Source organism: Cottoperca gobio, chromosome 10 (genome assembly GCF_900634415.1).
Source record: "Cottoperca gobio chromosome 10, fCotGob3.1, whole genome shotgun sequence".
NCBI classification, from domain to species: Eukaryota; Metazoa; Chordata; class Actinopteri; order Perciformes; family Bovichtidae; genus Cottoperca; species Cottoperca gobio.
The window spans coordinates 16,702,476-16,723,633 of record NC_041364.1 but is presented as its reverse complement, the minus strand read 5'-3'; the positions used below and the strand labels follow the sequence as shown (position 1 = coordinate 16,723,633).

General features: G+C 40.1%; 3 protein-coding genes across 6 annotated transcripts in view; 2 read left to right on the top strand and 1 right to left on the bottom strand.

Annotated features, from left to right (window-relative positions):
* rufy1 (RUN and FYVE domain containing 1) lies at positions 1-7,152 on the top strand. The gene is made up of 17 exons (XM_029442419.1): positions 1-359; positions 679-858; positions 960-1,077; positions 1,174-1,275; positions 1,432-1,555; positions 1,669-1,730; positions 1,833-1,968; positions 2,107-2,208; positions 2,295-2,411; positions 2,905-3,072; positions 3,152-3,249; positions 3,327-3,446; positions 4,027-4,156; positions 5,077-5,171; positions 5,264-5,312; positions 5,397-5,474; positions 5,822-7,152. Exons 1-17 carry the CDS (start codon positions 29-31, stop codon positions 5,963-5,965), a joined length of 2,154 nt encoding a protein of 717 aa, XP_029298279.1. The 5' UTR covers positions 1-28; the 3' UTR covers positions 5,966-7,152.
* A 160-nt stretch (positions 7,153-7,312) lies between these two features.
* On the bottom strand, positions 7,313-12,815 carry hnrnph1 (heterogeneous nuclear ribonucleoprotein H1). The gene is given in 12 exon segments (XM_029442420.1): positions 7,313-7,458; positions 7,659-7,751; positions 8,354-8,437; positions 8,529-8,664; positions 8,757-8,869; positions 9,044-9,086; positions 9,088-9,223; positions 9,977-10,115; positions 11,056-11,199; positions 11,291-11,446; positions 11,525-11,621; positions 12,682-12,815. Coding segments are annotated over 11 exon segments (1,272 nt in total). The 5' UTR covers positions 11,607-11,621; positions 12,682-12,815.
* Positions 12,816-15,262: 2,447 nt separating this feature from the next.
* ankhd1 (ankyrin repeat and KH domain containing 1) overlaps positions 15,263-21,158 on the top strand; it is a 32,473-nt gene continuing 26,577 nt past the window's right edge. For all 4 annotated transcript variants that reach the window (XM_029441018.1, XM_029441017.1, XM_029441016.1 and 1 more), the window contains exons 1-2: positions 15,263-15,720; positions 18,532-18,685. In XM_029441018.1, coding sequence (XP_029296878.1) covers positions 15,442-15,720; positions 18,532-18,685 — 433 coding nt within the window. In that variant the 5' untranslated portion in view covers positions 15,263-15,441. The remainder of the gene's footprint in view (positions 15,721-18,531; positions 18,686-21,158) is intronic.

Sequence of the window (21,158 nt, the reverse complement as noted above, 5' to 3'; positions counted from 1 at the left end):
TACTCGGGGAAAGGGGAGGGGGACAAACATGGCCGACGAGGCAGGGGACGTAAACACAGCTGTTGAAAATGGCGAAGCAGAACAACAACTAGATGAGCCAGAAGTTTCGGAAGCCGCGCCCGACGGCGAGTCCGGCAGCAGCGACGTGCAGGAGCGGGAGGAGAAGCCTGCTCCGGCGGCCGCAGAGAGTAGCTGGTCGTCTCCCCTCCTGTCCCTGGCTCGGAAGGCCACGGAGACGATTAGCAGCGGGGTAAACTACGCTGCTGCCCCGAGAAATCCCCCACAGGGGTCTGCTGCGAGCTCCCCAACGGAGAGGGCGTCCGAAAATGATCTCAACAACACTTCTAAAAAGCTTCCAGGTAGGCTGTGACTATTATTAACATTTGGCACTCAAACTAACCCTCTTCATTCCATTAAACATCGCAGCCATAAAGTTCATTTTACTTCGTCTTGGAAGCTAATTGTCAGCTGTCAGGACACATGACTTCAAGAGCAAACCATTAATTTCATGGGTTAATGACCGTGCCCAAGATCACGCTGTTGTTTCTTTCACTACACTTTACATGTAGTGTTTATTCTGCAATTTTAGGACACAACCATGCATGACATCTCATCAAGCATGCATCTATGTGACTGATCTAATTGCAATGCTTTTCCTTTGCCTTGCATTCGATACAGTTCTGCCCCCCAAAGACCCCATGGCAATAGAAAGATCCAACCTCCTCAGTATGATGAAGCTGAGCATCAAAGTATTAATTCAGTCCTCCCTGAGTTTGGGCAGGACGCTGGACTCGGAGTACCCTCCTCTGCAGCAATTCTTTGTTGTCCTGGAGCATTGCCTCAAACACGGGCTGAAAGGTGAGACAGTCCATGAGGCTGATCCTTGTTTTTATTAAGTCTTTCAATCCCATGTCAGTACCAAAGCAATCAGAAATGACTTTTACATTTTATTTTTTCAGCTAAGAAGTCCTTCATTGGTCAGAACAAGTCCATATGGGGACCTTTGGAACTGGTTGAGAAGTTGTGTCCAGAGTCTGTTAACATTGCCACAAGTGCCAGAGACCTGCCCGGAATCAAGTACGCTATTGCAAACCATTTTCCAGTATACCTACGATGTAAGATATGCTTAACACTGATTTGATTATTGATTGTACATTTGTATTCTCTTTTCAGGACCGGCTTGGGGAGAGGAAGGGCTTGGCTGCACTTAGCGCTCATGCAGAAGACCGTAGCTGACTATATGAAAGCTTTGCTGGACCGCAGAGATCTCCTGAGGTTAGTAACCATAATTAGTCATGTTTGCTTAATATAGCCAGTTTTTTACACGAGAATAATTACATGTCAGTTAACAGTTAGTTTTCCCCAATTTCAATGCATTATTTTTCTCTTCATACTCCTCCGTCAATCCTCTCCTTGTCTGTCTCGTCCTAGTGAGTTTTATGACTCTGGAGCATTGATGTTGGAGGAGGAGGGGGCAGTGATTGGGGGACTGCTGGTGGGCCTCAACGTAATTGACGCTAACCTCTGTATTAAAGGGGAGGATCTTGATTCTCAGGTGAGTGCTGACAGGTTTTGTGAGCACACACATCCCAGCCTTCATACCTCAGTTTCTCTCTGAGAAACAAATCCTTTAGGTTGCACAGTGAGCTGTTTCTCTTTTCCATTCAGGTTGGAGTCATTGACTTTTCCCTTTATCTGAAAGACCCTGCCAAGAGTGAGACTCCGAAAGAGTAAGTGCCTGCCTGTTTGAGCCCCTGGGGGGATAATAATGAAATCCCAACCAGCCCTAATGCACATTCAACCCCTCAACAGTTGTATTCCTTCTCATTCAGTGATGCAAAGATGACAGCCATATTAGATCAGAAGCACTACATTGAGGAGTTAAATCGTCATCTAAGTGGCACCGTCACTGACCTCCAGGCGAAGATGGACTCTATAGAGAAGACCAACAGCAAACTTGTAGAAGAGGTCTGAAATGAAAATGAAAATCGATTTTTGTATTGCTCCAATAATATTAAGAATCTAAAAAGAAGGCATTCCTCTCTAATGCATCTGTATGTATTCATGTGTTTTCCAGACTGATGAGTGTGTGTTTCTTTTCCTCAGCTGACGGCAGCGACAGACAGAATCAACTCTCTGCGAGAGGAACAGGAACACCTCAGAACGGAGAATGAGACCATCATGCAGTCCAGTCAGAAAAAGGAAGAGGTCAGAACGCATCCACAAGTCACTGCATCTAAACCGCAACTAATCTAAAAAATACCCAAACTGTATGATGTGTTTTGTTTTTCCAGGCAGCCCTTCAGGACAGCCAGGTGGAGCTGGAAACGTACAAACAGACTCGACAGGGCCTGGATGAGATGTACAATGTGGTTTGGAAGCAGTATAAAGGGGAGAAGCATATTCGCCAGGTCAGGTATCATCTGGTTAAAGCACTAGAATATGTAGAGTATGAGAAGGGTACTATCATCTAATTGTGTGTATTTAAAAACCCAACAGTAGAAGATCTGAGAGTTCGTAAACAATAAAAAAAAAAAAAAAGACCGAGTCTTCAATGTAGGCCGGTCCCAAACCATTAAGAGCTTCAAAGGCTATTTTAAAAACTCTTTAACTTTATTCTAAAAGACACTGGGATCCAATGGAGTGTAGTTAAAACAAAGTGATGTGCTCTCTCTTCCTTGTTTTAGTTAAGTCAGCAGTTGACATTTTTTCATTGACTGTTTCAGAAGACTGGTACGAAGAGCATTGCAATAATCTAATCTATTTGAAATAAAAGCATGAATACGATTTTTTAGCATCTTGTTATCATAAACTTTAGCAATGCCTGGTGTTTTTTTCTACTGATTAGACTCTAGAACTGAATTTGACTCATGCCTTTTGTATGTTTGCATTGCATAATGACAGGAGCTGGAGCGGGAGTTGGAGCTCCAGGTGGGCCTGAAGCAGGAGATAGAGGTGGCCATGAAGCTGCTGGAGAAGGACACGCACGAGAAACAGGACACACTCGCAGCCCTGCGGCTCCAGCTCGACCAAGTCAAGACTCTTAACCTGCAAATGTTCCACAAAGCTCAGGTAGATGCACATGAATGTCTTTCTCTCGCACGGCCACTCCGATAGAACGCACATTAATACAACCTATGTGGCTCTTAAGGACTCGAGACGAGAGGCAGACAAAAAGCAAGCGGAGGCTGCACAGCTTGAGGAGAAGATGGATGAAATGGAGAAAGCCATGATGGAACTAGAGCAGAGGTATGTATAGTGCATGTTTCCGTTTCTTAAGTGATATTCCTTTTTAAATGAATTAATTTCCCTTTTTTGTTTCACAGACTACAGAACTCGGAGCGAGAGCGCAAAAAGAGTGACGAGTCAGACAAAGATATGAGGGTGGAGCTGGAAGGAAAAGTGGATGCTTTGCAGAAACAACTGACTGACCTGGATACACTAAGGTTAAGATGCACACAGTTGAGGGGGGGGGGGGGGGGTACGTACTGATTGGGTTTACATGAGTTATTACTCTTGGCAGTGTCTGAGTTCACGCTTGGGTTGATTTGATCAGTGGTCTTGGTAGGGGAAAATGATTTCCTATTAAGGTGCACTGGACATACTTCACTTCATCTGGAGGTCTGACAATAACAGCAAAGTGTAACAAAGATCAAATATTTACACTAAAACAATATGTATACATTTAGATTATAAATCAGAATGAATAGGGGTCCAGTACTAATTCACTGTCAGCATCTGTATGTGGAAAAAGGTCAGTAGTTTTTTTTTCTAGTGAAGTTAAATTTTAATAGGATTTAAGCGACAGTATTTCAGGCATTAAGTGGGATTCTTTTGTCACAGTCCAAAGCAAGTCTTAATTAATTGTAATTATTTTTATTGATAAATCAAGTTTAGAAAAAATTCCATATAATTTTAAATAAAAAATAATGTTCAAATCATCCCTCTCCTCTCCTTGTTGTTGTAACATTTCTTATTTAGATTGTTATTTTCAACATGCAGAATCACTGTCTCTTCTGTTCTCAGGCTGGGTTTGGAGAATGAGCTGCGCACTGAGAGAGAACAGAGACAAAGCCTGCAGAAAGCTCTCCAGCGGGAACAAGACAACAGCATCGAGCTCCGCACACAGCTGCAACAACTCCAGGGCCTGCACGCGGTCAGTCAGTCACGCACACACACACGTACGCACGCACGTACGTTCGGGTCAGCTGCGGAAGTGGACTAGATATTTGATAATGTTTTAAGTTTCTAAATCCCCTATGCAGAAGTCTTAATAATTATGTGCGGTGCGGTTTGATTTGCATAAATAAATTGAGGATGTATGTATAACTTCCAGACACCGGCACAAAATAACCCATTTACAAAAGGACATCCGAGGTCATCAAAGCTGTCAGCTTCATTTCAATTCTCGGCTCCATCACAAACCTGCTCAAGTATTAAGAGATTTTACTAAAGTAAAAGTACCAAGACAACAACGTATGAGTACTCAGTGGAGCAAAATCCTCCAAGTAAAAGCACCTAAAGTATCAAAAGTACTCATTCTGCAGTAAAACACAGTTGTGAAGTTTCATCCTAAGGGTCACAAGATATATCTGAGGGTACTTGAGATTATTTATGGGGTAGAGTAGAAGAACAAATAAGTTTTGCTTCACATTTGTATTCTTCTTGCCTTTTTAAAAATAAAAAGTTATTTAGAAGAGAAATGTCTCTTTGGTGGAACTGTTAACAAGTCATGGACACAAACAAAATAGCATTTCATAAATTGATCGAAAGTAAGTTGTAACTAAAGCTGTTAAATATCTCCCTCTGAGATGTAGTAGAAGTATAAAGTAGCGTAAAACAGGAAAAAAAATGTGAAGTTCCCCAAAATAGTACTTAAGCAAATGTACTAAGTTACATTAATATTTGTGCTGTAAATGCAGTAGATCAATTTGGTGCAACAGCCTCAGCAAAACATTGTTTGTCTTATTTAGAGATTTCTAAAGTGGCTTGAGCAAATACTGAATAATTATCCTGTGCAGTACTGTGAGTGATATAAATAAATTAGATATTGTTTCCTGTGTGTTGATGGTGCAGGAGCTGCAGGACATGAAGCATGAGAAGCAGCAGCTGCTGCAGACATGTGGGCAGCAGGAACAGGCTCTACAGGAGATGGGACTGCATCTCAGCCAGTGAGTATTTCTCATTTTATCACCTTTTACTTGATAAAACATGAACAATTTTATATCATGAGGTTTTTGCATTTCCTTCATATTTGTCAAAGGTCTAAACTGAAGATGGAGGACTTCAAGGAGGTGAACAAAGCTCTGAAGGTAATAATGTTGCACTTGTACAGTTGATGCTGTAAAATTGAGAAGAAAATGCTGACGGGTCATATCTTGTATGTTGTATCTCAGGGCCAGGCCTGGCTGAAAGACGATGAGGCCACTCAATGCAAGCACTGCGATAAGGAGTTCTCCATCGCACGCAGAAAGGTAGCCTCCTTTTTTATTTGTACCAATATTCCAGGGTTCCTACATCTTAAGGCAAGTTCAGTTTAAAACTAATTTTCCGCTATCTGGATCTGCGTGATATTAACACGAGGCATTTGGTAAATTAAGAAATTGATATTACCATATACGTTACAGAATTATGAATTCAACATCAGAATAAAAAGCGATCATAAAACCCTACTTCCCATGTCTTAGCATTTTTTAAAGATTAATTTAAGACATTTTAATACCAATTAAAGCCTTATTTTTAGAATTAATTTAAGACTTTACAGGAAACTCCTATTTATCTTCACAGCAATGTTAGTGAGGTGTCCATGTTTGTGTTGCAGCACCACTGTCGAAACTGTGGGGACATCTACTGCAACACTTGTTCCAGTAATGAGCTGGCCTTACCCTCCTACCCTCGGCCTGTGCGGGTGTGTGATGTGTGCCACGCCCTCCTGCTGCAGAGAAGCTCCTCTACAGTTTCCTGACAAAACACCCAATGCTTCAATGTTTCTACAAGAGCTTTCTAACACTGCACATATTCGACCACTATGCTTTTTAACTACTAAATGTCATCAAATCTTTAGGGAATGTGATTTGGTGTTTTTCATTTCCACCCTACCTGAAATTCAGGAACATTAGTTCAGCTATATTAAACAATGGGGACACATTTTAACAGATGGGATGAGCTAATATAGTTCATGAAGAAACTTGAGTTTGCTTGGAGGTTGAAATAATTTAGTATATTTAATGTTTCTTTGGGCTGGAATAACATCATTTTGGGTACTTCATAAACTGACTATTTTAAAGTGTGTAGTTTTTCTAATTAAAAACAGTGGATGTAGATTATCTTGAGGTCCCGACGAGGATACTGGTCGTTACTGAGGATCATGATGAACTAATGTACTTCACTTTGATATTAGTCCAACTCGTCATACATCCATTCTTATTTTTACAGCTCTGGTCCCACTGCTGTGTAAATGACTGTAGAATGTTAACAAATCTATTTTAGAATGTACTACAAGGTTTTGTGGATTGTGTCAACTGCTGCAAAGCCATTTTCTTAATTTGGGAATGGTGACCAAAAGTTTTTTATCTAGACATTTGATAAATGAATAAAGCCTCATTTTTTGGAATGCTTGTTTCAATTAGATATTCCAGACTAGTTTATTCACTTTGTGCACAGGAAATACAAATAGCATTCGAAGCAGTAGAAACCTTCATGTCAACAGATTGAAATTCACTTGCCCCTGACACAGCCCTCATACAGAAGAAACGCCCTAACTTTCAGTCACACCCTAACAAAACAAAACAAAACATGCCCGGATCACGTGAAGCCTCAAATTCAGATTAACATTTTACCTGGGAAATTAAAAAAGGCTAAACACTATGTAGATGGTGAAACAAAGTCTAAACATAACAGACACTTTCTGAATTTTTGTTCATGCACTCAGACATTGAAAGAAATGTTAACGCCACCAGCGCAGGATGAGTTAACCTTGAGGGAATAGACAGGCTTCTGGAGAATGATAACACAAATGACACACTTCCTGGTAATGAAAATTTAAAGCATGGTTTCTGTGGTGTGTCAAATCTGTGGGGAATGGGGAAGACAAACAGCGCTTCTCTTTGACACTTATCGTGACACCAGATGATCTCACCTCTCTGAAGACCATCCACTTAAAAAAGAAAATACAAACCCCCCCCCCCCCCCAATATTTTCAAAACAACCTCACCTGACCCTACCCTATGTTAACTAGGTGAGACTTGCGTTTCCAGTCCTTCCAGCAAAATGCCGAGTTAAAAAAAACATCAAATTAAGGAGAGAAAAGAAACTACATTCCCCATCCCCCGCTCAGTCCATTCATAGAGCCTCTGCTTCCCCCTCCTCCTCCTCCCCCGCCTCCTCCTCCTCCGCCTCCTCCTCCTCCGCCTCCGCTGCTGCCGCCGTAGTAACTGCTTCCCATTCCGCCCTGGTTACCTAACAAGAGAAAGAGAATACACACTATAGGACCGAGGAGTTCCTTCAAGCAAAAACTAATAAACTAATACATTTTTGTCGTAATGGTTCGCTGTGGTGCATATTAATATTTTATTGGATTAGATAAGTGTTGAGAGCAGGAAAGGTCTTTCTTAAGGGTGTATGTATAAGAAATATATTATAACACAGCTGACACTCACTGTAATCACTGTAGCCGCCCATATTGCCCTGGCTGCTGTATCCACCGGAATATCCTGAGCTCAGCTGGCCCCCGCTGTATGACGACTGGTTCCCTGTGGAGAGGACAGAACACATCAGGTTCAGGAGCACGTAACAGAATCAGAATTATTCCATAGATGTGTGCTGCCGACTGTAAAGCCTTTGCTTGCCTGAGAAAATGGCCAAGATTAAATTATTTTATTTATTGATAAAGAGAAAAATCCCACGGGATAACATGCGTTTACTTATTTCCAACATGGTCCAGAATCCCCAACACAATAAGCAACAAAACCAAGGACATCATACAAATGGAAATTTACTTCAAACCCCTGACCTGAAAATACATTTAAAAAATGTTCATTGTATGTTGCACTTATATTGGTTTGGCTTATTTGTAGTCAATAGTTGAATTCTTATTCCATTGTTTGTGTGTTTCACTTTTGTTTGGCTTATTTGAAGCTAGTGTTCTGCACTTAAAGGATTCTACCTATCTGAAGCTGATGTACTTGCAAGATTCTTGCTGTTCAGAGTTGTATCCTCATGATTGTTTGCACTTTTTGTAAGTCCCTTTGGACAAAAGCGTCAGCTAAATTAACTGTAATGTAATGACCTAATATCATCATTTTCTTGAATGACAGTCGCCATTCGTCTCACAGCCTCTATTAATGAATCTCACCCATGCCACCCATCATCTGGCTGCTGTAGGCGCCATTACTGCCACCTGCTGTTGAGTTCAAGAACAGCTCCACGTAGCGGTGCTCTGATGGGAAGAGAGAGGGGAAACCATGAACATCATTATGAACATCTATATGCACGGTTGAAGTGGTAAAATCCCTTTATTTTAAACTTACGCATGTTAGCTTTGTCTTTGGACATGGCTGCCACTGCATCCTCGTGTGTTGCAAACTCTACATCTGCCTCCCCGGTTACCCTGCCATCTGGGCCGATCTCAATGTGGACCCGCACTGGATTCAATGGCGAGAAGAACTAAGACATACAAAATAGGGACAAATTAACACATTTGACTAAGATGCGATCATAACATCCGCAATTAAACAGTAAAGTAATTTCTGACTTACGTTGTAGATGTCTGTCTCTGTGGCTCTGTATGGCAGGCCCCTCATGTGGACACAGTGGCCTGTTGTGCTCTGGAAGGAAGAGCCGCCATCGCCATACCGCCCGTCCGATACACCTAAATATTTGTAATTGAGATTACCAGAAGCTCTTATGGGAACTTTACCTCTTAATCCTATTAATTCTATTGTGCAGCATGAAGGGACATGGGGTGAGTGATTATCCAAAACAATTGCAACGGTAAAATCCCCAAATCTGATTTCAATTAGTCTTTAGTGCACGTGACACCCACCTCCTCCATAGCCTCCACGACGCATTCTGTCATAGGACCCCCCCTCGTCCAATCATGTTGTAGCCACGACCACCAGAGGGCCGGTCATAGGGGCCGGGTCTCTGCATGCCCATGGGCTTCCGCTGGGGTTCGTAATGTGTCCGCACCTCAGCGCGGCTACTCTTGAAGATCTCAATGTACCTACGAGCATAGAGATACCACAATGAGGACATGGGGAATGGACCAGGCAAGGCTGCATTTGCTCAATACTGATGAAACTGGGCTATGCAGATGCTGTCATGGTGTAGTCCATAGGTAATAATATCTTTGAGTGCTTAGTGCTAGTTAATAAAAAGGTAGATAAAGAAAACAACTTATTAACTGAGATGCAAAGATTAAGCTGTCCAAATTGAAAAGGGCCTTATTGACTTGACACTTTGCTTATAGTTACCTGAAGTGAGTTATATATCTGATTCAATAGAGCGTCCTGTGTCCTTGCCATGACAGCCATTGTCCTGTTTTAGAGGGACAGAGAGGGCTCCAGCCCTTCTGCAACTCACTCTAATAAGCATTACCTGCGACAGTGGGCTCCAGATCCATGTGTACAGCGGCCCTCTGATTTTACCACCAGGAGACTCCTTACCATTTATCAACCTGTACTGATGTTTAGTGCCGAGACACCATTTGTTCTCAAAATAAAGCATGTACTCTAATTCACGATTCGTGTCATACTTGTGACTGGTGCCCAAGCACTAATCTTCCCATTGAACAGTGTGAATGTGTGGCGTATTTTAATCTAACATGACAATGTGTGTATGCGTTTGTGGTAAATATTACAAATATGCTTAAATGAGCCAAGATTAATGTCGTGTCCGTTTTGCATTTGGTTCAGATGTTGAGGGTGCACACCATAAGAAAAGCAACTTAACCAGCCAACCAACCAACCATCCCCACCTGTGCCCTATTCTTTCCTTGTGTTTCTTTAGAGCCTTTTCAGCTATATCCTGTGAAGCAAACTGCACGAAGGCCTCCCCCGTACTCCTCCCCTGGATGTCCACCGGCAATGTTATCCCATTTGGCACGATTTCCAACCCTTCAACCCAAGGACAGATAACCCCAGCAGGGGACATATTAAATCACATGCCCAATCACAGAGAGAACTTTCTCTAAAGAGAGATAGAAAACTTATGGAAAACTCTATACATTATCACACATACCAGTTCAGTTTTTAACCAATGACTGGCGATTTAAAACGACTTATATTTACTGTATTTTGGGGATAAAATAGAAATGAGAGGATAGAGGAAGAATATGGAAAAGGGCACTGTGTGGGACATCGGGCTAGTATTGGTGTGTTTATGAAGAGAGAGAAAGATCCTGGTGAGTGACATGAGTTAAAATTACTGATCGCTCATTAGGAACTAATCTAATACTCGCCGTATAAATGTATATAAGAAGAATGCATTTAAAAAGACAAGAGTGTGAGTAAATGGGGTAAAAGAAACAATGATACTTGGGTAAGAGACTGTTTAATCAGTGATGAGTGAGACCCATTCCATCATTAGTAAATTACCAGTAGGCACAGACAACATAAACATTTAACTATGCCGTTTTAAAACATCGGACCCAATGAAAGAGAAAATAAAGTGATGAAAATGGCCGTATGATGGGTATGATAGGCAAAGATGGGAAAGGGTATTTGCATAACAGATTCCTGCCCTTGAGCTAAACAAAGTCTTTCAATAATTATTTCCTGTAAAGTTTAACTAGTTTCCTTTTCTGGCGTAATTTCCTCACTAATCACAAATCCAAAAACATGACTGTTCTATTATATGATAATATAAAGTAGGGTTATAATCATTTTCCAATGGCACTTGACTTCTTTGTAAAAATCCGAAGCAAGAATTGGTTAAGTGTCCATAGGAGAAAGGAAACAAGAAAAGGAAGATGACAAAAACAAACACAAAAAACGTATCGCCAACATTACATTAAGGAGGTTTTACCATTAACCACTGAGCAAGGCTCATTCTTACCTGAGAAAAACTGTACTATCTCCTCTTTGCTGCAGCCAAAAGGAAGTCCTCGGAGCCGGACGAGCCCATCTCCTGCGGTTTCTGGACAGTTTGGACCAGTGTGCTTCATGACCCAGTCCATCTCGACATTGTTGGATTTAAAAACTGCATCACAGGACAGAACAATCAGCTATCACAGCATAAAGTTAAGACAATTAACAAAAAGGAGTCATTGTCGTTAAGAAGTTGTACACACCCTCCACATATCTGTGACCCATAGTTTCTCTGTCCTTCTTCACTGCAATCTTCAGGTCTTCCTCTGTTTCCATCTCCACAAATGCCTCTCCACTGGGACGCCCCTCTCTTGTGTAGGTGAAGTGGATGCCACCTCCATTGCTGATGACTTTGCACTCTGCATATAAAATTTGCACCATCAAATAAATTGTGCAAATAGCTTTAATTCCAGAAGTAATTTCTTAAAGATACCTACCTGAGAAAAACCTCTGTACTTCATCCACTGAGCAGGACCAAGGGAGACCCCTGATGCGTACTACATATCCCTCATCAGCCATGACTGTTGAAAATCCCTGAAGATAAATACTCCAATATTATTATGAGCGATTAGCACATACTATATACATAATGCATTCAAAGTAGAGATCACTAGAGCCAGTACACGTGGGCGGTATGGATACAATCTTCTGTTATGATATGTATCCCGATATAATACATGTTTTCCCATCCACGAGCCACTAAATCCCCCCCAAAAACTCTAGTTTTTATCAGAAACTTGAAACTAACCCACATATTTACTGAGATTTTCGTTATTTCCTACACATTTGCAGGTTTACCGTTTCGGAGAAATTGCCATGGGTATTACTTGCTTGAATTTGAATAGGTTTTTCTCTACATTAAATGCTATAAATCTTTCAGACGCTGTTTTACTCGCAGTATACGTTCTACAAGGTAAACAGGTCCAAGATCTCACTCAAGGGAGTAGCCATGGTCGTCTTTGAAGAGAGTTGCATGGGCCTAGGTAACGTTAAATGTGAATAAGTTGGCAGCGCCATCTTGAGTCCGTTTGATATTGCTAACCGGTAGTGTTATATACTAAATAAAAAAATCTCAATGTCGTGGCTTTTTCGTGATACAAATAATGATGTGGTCTAAATAAATAAATCGCTAGCAATTTTCACAATTGCTTTAATACAAGCTCTTCCGAGCTCAACCACTCCATAAAAAGCGCGAACCCGGAGTCGTTCCTAGCTAACGTTAGCGACACAACAATGTGCAGCTAAATAACTTTCATTCGACAACTATTCGGAAGTTGAAGCATTTTGATGAATGTTAAAGAGTTCGCAGAAGCCTAATTATTAATTAAGTATCTCATTCATTTTAGACAGGGTGCGTGGCCCTCAGCACGCTCTATACCGCACCCGGACACAAGAACAAAAGCGGCCCTCTCACCCGGCGCCATGTTATTAGCGTTAACAGTTAGCTAGCGCTCACGTTAGCATTCACTAACTAACGGTATTATAATATCATCTGATATACAAATTGGTAGCTATGTTATGCTATTAAAGTATGCAAAGTTAACACTGTGTTTAAGTAAGCCAAATTAAACGATAGTTGCATTAATCAATTTACCTGATAGAAGAGTAGATACAACACGCCGGAGTATGTATGACCAGTTCTGCGTGATGCAGCTGAAACCTTGCGCTGGGTTGCCAGAACTCCCGAACTACTCCCCTTTCAGGGACTACAAAACGACGCACTTAACTAATCATCGCCACTGTTCCAAACTGCAACACACTCACTATATTTAACATAATCAAACATTTTAAAGACTATTGGGTCCAATATTAGTATGTTGCTTTGTTTTGTGTTGTGTTAAATTACAATAATATTTAAAGTTTACAAAATATCCTGTAAACTGTTTAAAGTGTTTAAAATCTTCAAAATTGACAAAATAAAGTGTGGGTTTATTCTACAAACCTGGCAACCCCATCTGAATAACCAATCGCCTACGACTGGCCTGCGTCCACGCCCAAACGTCATGACGTTACAGCCCAAGGCCCTGGCTGGCCGACCGGGTGCATCTCTTGGCCTTCAAATCCAAGTCCCCCTGTTTACAGTGGACAGTAACTTGTAATGCTGTTCAGCTCTTTTTTTAAAGGTAGAAAAACCATATCTGACACTAAGACCCACTTAATAAGATAACTCATAGATTTAAAAGTTTTAGTGATGATGATGATGTATAACAGTAGCAGTCGGCATAAGCTTATTAACCTTGGCCGATTGGTTTTGGTGACAAATGTGACTGAACGATCATCAGTTTAAAATGATGACTGGAAAATTGAACATTGTTAACAACCAGATTATCCAAGATGTCCATGTGGTGGCAACCCAAAAGGAATAAAAGTAGCTTGTCACTTGTTGAAATCAGTGATAGGTTGAAGCAGAAGAAATTTCCCTTCCTTCCAAAACTTCAGAAGCGCCCTTTAGAAAGGCACTTTACCTCATCCTGCTTGAGAGAAGCTGTTTAGTGGCCAATGGCAGGACACTATAATAATGGTCACCTCCAGGAATTAAATTAGTGTATTTCAGAAATAGAAAGTATTGAAAAAATTCACGCAAGTAATGTAATTAAGTATAATTTTTAATTACTGGTACTTTACTTGAGTGTTTTTATTTTATGCTTTTCATATATACTCCTAATACACATACATTTAGTGGGACATTTTGCACTTTTTACTCTTGTTACATTGCATTAAGTCATAAAATATAATGCATTCATGTACTGTACATTAAACTCTTCACTCCTTTTTAATTCATCATTAATTTCACAGTCTACCGTGAATTTACTCTTGTTTCTCAGGTACATTTTAGGTAATAGATGTTTACTTTTACATTAGCAAACTTTCAAGTACAGGAGTTCTTATGGGGTGTTTTTATACTACAATATTGCTGCTTATTACTTAAGTTAAGTATCCAGATAAATCTTTCCAAAACTGGTACATATATGAATATAAAAACTCAATGTTTCAGTTTACTACATTTTACTGCAAAAAGTAAAAGTAGTTATTTTTGTGTTATCTTGTGTCCCACAGATTTCAGTTACAAATTAATTTAAAAAAAATGCATCACCTATTTCCTAGTACAGAACTAGACACATTTACAATTAGATCTTACATGGTTTGATTACGCAATCACAAGAGTTCAACCAAAGAGTGAAATACACCTATTTTAACACAGCCATTCTTTCTTTACCTGATAAATTAATATTATTCATAATAACATTTAAAGAGCAAAGACATTCTAGGAACTTTGTTGAGAGAGGTCATTTTTACTCTAGCCCAATTGGTTGTCAAGGTTCATGATGGACAGGTGTCTGATGTCAGTGGCAATTATGCAAAGTTCAAACCCAACATTCACTAGGGTCCAGGTAAATATTTTTACTTTTGTGAGTACATTAAAATTAAATTTTGCACCAGAGGGCCACTTAAAGGAAGTGTATATTCCTCAGTGGTTTGGAAATGAAGTTCTTGTTATGTATGGGTTAAGTTACTGGTAAAACCCATGTGTGTTTTTGTCTCTATTACCTTGTAAGCATACATAATAGGTTAAATGATATCATGGGACTGTGAGTTGCTTATTTGCAGCAAAAGATCCATGTACATATTTAAGAAGTTAATTTTAAATAACAATTGTGATCATGATCCAAGGTGACCATTGTTTTTTGTCAGTTTTTTCTGTGTGTGCATTATTTATTTATTTTCATATCATGACCCTTAAAATGTCCTCCTTTCTTTTTTAATATCTAATCTTATTTATGCTCACTAACACAATAACGCTATAAATTAGAGCATATGGAATATGTGAGGTTCAGTGATATATTGATATTCATAGTAATTTAAAATAACATAAAATGAGTCATTAACATATATAACAGTTTCCAATTTACTATCACTGTAGTTCTTCTATTTACGTGATTTCCCAATAAGAGTTTACATGAACTAGTAACGCTAGCTACCAGTTAAGTTGGCCTACCATGTCATGTCTTGACGTTCGTTCTACAGCCTCGTGATATTGGTAAACCTAACATGACGTTGCGGTCTCATGTTTGACAAGCATTAACTTCGACCAATTGAAAACAGAGCTTTTTCCTGCTCAACCAATAGGTTTATCAGGATTTCCTACTGAGGCGGTCGTTCTGAGAAACAGTGCGTATCGGGTTAGGTTGTTAGAAAGTTAATGGCTGGGGGAAAGAGATCCTCCTCAACCCTCGCTTCGGGAGAGTTTCTGGATTCCCTGAAGTAAAATCCCGCAAATATCCTAAAAGAAAGAGCCTGGACGGACGTTTAAGTCAACAACTAGCTCGTGAACACACGTATTGTGAACATAAGTATGCAGGATGCAGTAGCCGGGACGGCAATGCTGACGGACGGCTTCGAGGACGAGATTGACTCGGTGACTCCTCGCTCCCCAGTGGCAGGGATGGGGGTAGGAGCGACACCAGGAGGAGTCGGACTAGGGGGCATTGGGATTGGTGTAGGCGGAAAGAAAGTACGTTTGTACGGCGAACCTGGTGGGCCTGCAGCAGAAAGACTGGATTTCAAACTGGCGGCCGCGGCCGTCCTCTCCTCGGGTCCAGGATCCGGCAGCGACGAAGACGAGGTTTCAGAGGTAGCTACGCTAAGCTAAGCTAGTTAGCTAAGCCTAACCAGAGAGCTAGGCAACATTCCTCTCCTAGCGCGAGCTGGCTGCTAGCTAGCGAATTAGCTCGCAGTTGGCAACCACCCCCTCCCAGGCCGCTGAAATTACGTAAAATAGGCCAGCACTTTAACTGAACAACACCTCTTGCCAGTTCAGATGCTTATGGGGTGTTTGATGTCGATATTGTTTGGTGAGATACAAGCAGTTGTTCACGCTGAGCGGCTGAAATGTTTTATTTATGCAGCGCAGGCTGTGACCACGGCCTAGTTCGGGTGGAAGCGACGACGGCCTCGTTCGGTGCTGTCGTCTCGCAACACTCATCACAAGTTTGCAGCTCTACAAACAGCTTTCCAGCCACAGCAACTGGAAGATGCCCTTAAACCCACGGACTTAAACGACCAGCTAACTATCTGCCATTTCGTAGTTGTGGTGCAATTACGTCACTTTTTCAAATCATGTAAATTAACTCCGATCGTCCCTCAGCTAACTTTTCGATACATATAGATTATGCTTTTCCTTGCGGAACTCCTTGCATGTTTGACAGGAAGTGTTGACAAGTAAACCAGTCAGGTATTTTCATCATTCGCCGCTTTTGGTTAGATAGTTGCCACCACTGTGTCAACTTGATTTGCGTTATCTCAATCGAGAGCAGCTAGAGTTTATGTTGAGATGTGTCCAACTTTCCATGTGCTGGCAGTCACACACGGGGACAGGTGTAATGGCATCTCCTCTTCAGCTAAACATACTTTAGACGTGTTATATATTTACTCAGATGGATACATAGATTATACAAATGATTTGCCGCTATAGCACAAATGTGTTATGTCACCGAAAATCACCATTTGTGACAATGTGACAAAATCACCTCTTGGGGGATTTCTTTTACAAAACTAATTAAAGGGTTAACTAAGTCATACACAAACCATGTTCACATCAGGTTTTGTCTAATGTGAGATGTCAGTTTGAAAATATATAGACTTTTCAGTCAGTTAGACTTTGTCATGTCATCGTGTTTATCATATCATAGGACCGCATCAGACACATGAATTGAACTAGTCAGACTTCTAGATAACACATATATGATTTGTACAAACGTATCAAAGGTATAAGTTTAATGACATTTAAATGATAACGTAATATTCCGTGTCATCTAAAAGGTGATGCAGTATTTACTGTCGGAAACACAGTAATCAAGGAGTTATGGGTGTGGAAAGAATTGGCACTGCTGAGCACTGCATATTACCTGTTGAGCTGTCTATATTATACTCCACTAATATCTGACCAAAGAAGTATCTGAAACGCACTACAGCCATGTCAGCTGATACCAATGTCAATATAGCCTAGCCATGTCTGTCTGAGCATCAGCTGTGTTGTAGCAAAATAAGATATCAAGTTTGACAATTGCATATCGGGCAGTTTAATTGAATCAAGTTGTAAAGGTGTGTCCCCCGTGTCATGTTTCTTAGTTCACACAGCCTACTATATAAGCCTGAAATAGAGCATTTGTTGTGGTGTTTTACTCCAGTGGAGAACTCACTGCTCTGGGCAGCAGCTAAAATCTGAGCCCCAGGATTAAGCAGATGCCATTCTAGGCCTTTCCAGCTCTCTGGATACCAACACTCTGGGAACTGTAGTTCATTAATAGTGGAGACTGATGTCAATTGTTGATTATAAAGGTTTTCATAGAACTACATCCCCCATGGGTTGTTTTGGTCTGCCGTCCTATCGTATAGCTGAATTCCTCCACATTGCTGAATGCTGACTCTTTCCCAACATTTGCTCTATGGGCCAGGCCCTAAAAGCTTGCTGCAGTTTATAGATGGACATAGCCAGGGATTGTCCAAGCTTGTTTTGCAAACTGTTAAATGGTGTGAATGTGTGTGCTTTATTCTAATTCTTATAATTACTTTAACATCTCGCCTTCTACGTAGGCTGAGTTGGTTGTAATTTCTGTCATTCTCAGGATACCTGGTCTACTATACAGGATACTTGATTGACAAAAACATTTCTCAAGACATTACAATGTTTGGTACACTGTAATGAAGTTACTTAGTATGACTCAATCGGTGAATGTTATATATTGTTGTGGTTACTAATATTGTAAATGAGGGTCAATAAACCTCGATGCCAAGAGGATGCCTCCTAGATGAAAACTAAAATAGTTTTTCAATAAGAAAGTTTAATCTAAGGCCATTTTTTCTCACGTAGCTTTATATAAAAATATATCATGAGTCATTTACACTACCTGCTGTGCAACTAAGAAGTTAACAAGTCCCCCATATTGTTTACATTAGTAATGTTATATTTTTAGAACCTACCTAAATTTTTATTTGTCATTAGACAGTAGTTCTACTCTACAGTATCCTATGCAAGTATAGTTGTCCCAATATGAATTGGGAATTTAGCAACAGTAAAGTTAGTTTATTTTGTTGACACTTGTTTTGTTTTTTTGAAGAATCAAATGTTTGTAATGCATGATAGCCAACAGGGCCAAAGCTCAGGTATGAGACTGTTGTGCTGTACTTGAGCAGCTGACTCTCTCCATGTGTGCAGGAGTTTTAATTTCTTGCCATTCCTGGTCTTTTTATAGGGGTGAAATAATAAGTGATACATGAAGCTGCATAATACATGTACAATGTTATACAATTTCTCATGAGTTCTTCTATTTCACAAATACTGATCAGGGTCTAGACTTTAAATGAATTACTGTTGTTGATCGGACACTAAGAACTGTCAAAGAGCTAATGGATTTATTTTACCCGCCTCTCTGTACCTCTTCAGGTGGAGTCATTCATTTTGGACCAGGAGGACCTGGATAACCCCATCATGAAGACGGCTTCAGAGTTGCTTTTGTCCAGTGCCACAGATGGAGTAGATTTGAGGACTGTTGATCCAGAGACACAGGCTCGACTAGAAGCTCTACTGGAAGCTGCAGGTATGACTGCTTCGTCTCAATTTAATTCAGTTTAAGATTTGACACATGTTAATTTGTAGTTGACCAGTACCTCATTGGTCACACCTATTTTGCTCCAACCGGTCTTAATTTGTGCTTAAGTTAAACCACACCTTTCTGCCTCAGCATTTTTCCCCCTATCCCTTTCAAATCCCAACAATAGTCAAGGTCTTAGTTTGTATAAGGCCTCAGGCTGAAATGGCAATAAAGAGAACCTGCAGGTTCTGCAAGGGTCATATCGGCACATAGTTTGAAAGTGATTTGGGTAAATTAGTTTGATTAGAACTTGTAATCTAGGTGTAAGAAGGTCTGTGTAGATTAATCCATTAGGGCTGGGTGTCCTGGCCTCGTTTGGGCTTATGAACATTACCGGGCAGATTAACGCAGCAACGCACTTGAGCCTCCACACCATGCAGGGAGCCTGTGTTGAACGGCTAATGGCTAATCTCATTCTATTCCCCTTTCTCCCTGACTAGTCGGGACAGAAGAGTTGACAACTTGCATTATCCATTTGCTTAAGATTTCAATGTTTTCTTATATTAATTTGAGGTCTATTTGTATAGTATTAGCAGAGAAAGAGTGTCTGTGTGTAATGGCTGTGGCAGAAGAAGATTTGGACAGTCTCTCTTCATTCCCTGTGAACAAAGTAGCCAAATACCAAGCCTGTCAAGACCATCACCAGGGAAGATGCCAAGAATCTGTTGTTGTGAATGGGTTGTACACCTCAGCCAATTGTTTATTGCAAGGGATTTGGAGTCAATTATGTTTAATATCTCTTTGTTTGAGGTTACTTTATTTATTCCAACACATTTTAGACCCCTAAAATTGGGGGACTATGTATGAAAAGTGCTACAATATCGACGTTGTAGATGTGGCTGTAAAAACCTTCAAATTAAAACAAAATTATAGCACTTTCGCCTCCATAGCTATTGTGTCATTGTTTCACTTCCAATCCATTGCACTGGATGACAGAGCCAAAATAACAAAACATTTTGACATCGTCCTACTGCTTACATACGGTGGCTGAACTGGAGCACTTTGTTTTGGTGGGGAATGAACAGAGGCTGTCAAAACCTTCTAGCACAAAAGTTGACTGACACTCTTTATTCATTCTTTATTTCGGATATAATTTATAAATCCATAACAGGTTTTTATTCAAAATAATACAGGAAACCATTAAAGGAAAAGAGTATGTTCTTTATATCTTCTTAATGTATAGATAGTATTAGAAAGATATTCACAAGGATGTCATTTTCTAAATAGAATTTACTTTTCTAGTTTTGAATGATGAATGTGATTGTATTTGGTTAGGTTTTTTTAGTTTGGTTTTTCAAGCTTGTTGTAAAGAGACTATTCATGTCCAAGCAGACCTAAATACAACTAATGTCATCATGCTACTGATACTGCCAACCGTAGTGGGACTAATATCTTCTATTGTCTTATTAATAAAGATGTGATTTGATGGGAAGAAATCCCAGTAAGGTGCACAATAAACAAAAACGTAAAACTTAGACATGAATTATAATAAACTTTAGTCTAAAAAATGGACAAAACAATATTTGAAGATCGCAGAAGCCTTCCTCAGTGCTTAGTTGTGTATTACATACAGTGGCCACTTTATCAGGTACACCTGTATGTACAATCTATTACAGTTCAACAGCTCTGCCAGATATTTTACCTTTGCAAACTTTATAATGTTCCATTTTTGTTGACATTAATTAAATTATAAGTTGATGTCATAGTTATGCTTTGTTCTACTGGAATACATAATATTGAGAGATGTTAAAATGTTTGTCCTTCCTGTTTACATCATGAGGGGGGGCAGAAAATGAGAAACACCTCAATATAATGCAGTCCAGTACAATACCACCAATAACTACGACCTCAATCCTAAAGCGTGTAATTAATTAATTAACACCACTATGACCGTGTTAATAAAACAAAAAAACTGTATATTTGTAGGCTTCATAAAAGTAGACTTAATAGCAGAACGAACACTTGTATTGGAATATATAGGTGTACCTAATAAAGTGGCCACTGAGTATATACAACATTACATATGTTTTCTTTAGCATACTGAGTTGATGTTTAGACTTTTTAATGTGTATTTGCTGTGAAGCTTAAACCAAGGGACGTCTATATCTAAAGATCAATTAGTTGGCCAATGTGTATTGTTAGATAAAAATGGTCCTTGTAGAATGCATCGCTTCTTTGTGACAATCCAGTGGTCATGTTGCTTTCTGCAGCGGTTCGCCAGGTGTGCATAGGTGTGAAAATGGGCTTTACCCCCGCAATTTATTTTCTCTAATAATATTAAAAGTCCTGCTTCTGTAACAGTTTGTGCTCCCTGCTGAACTTGATTTGCTTTTGCATTGCCAGCATTGATAGACCTTGTGTTTTTGGAAAAGAGATGAAAAAGGTTTGACAAATCAGCAGCAAGTTCTCAAAAAACAGC

Coding starts and splice junctions, on each gene's coding strand:
- rufy1 (XM_029442419.1), top strand. CDS start 29: ATGGCCGACGAGGCAGGGGACGTAAACACAGCTGTTGAAAATGGCGAA. Junction 859..959: donor CCTCAAACACGGGCTGAAAG/GTGAGACAGTCC, acceptor TTATTTTTTCAG/CTAAGAAGTCCTTCATTGGT. Junction 1,731..1,832: donor AAGAGTGAGACTCCGAAAGA/GTAAGTGCCTGC, acceptor CTTCTCATTCAG/TGATGCAAAGATGACAGCCA.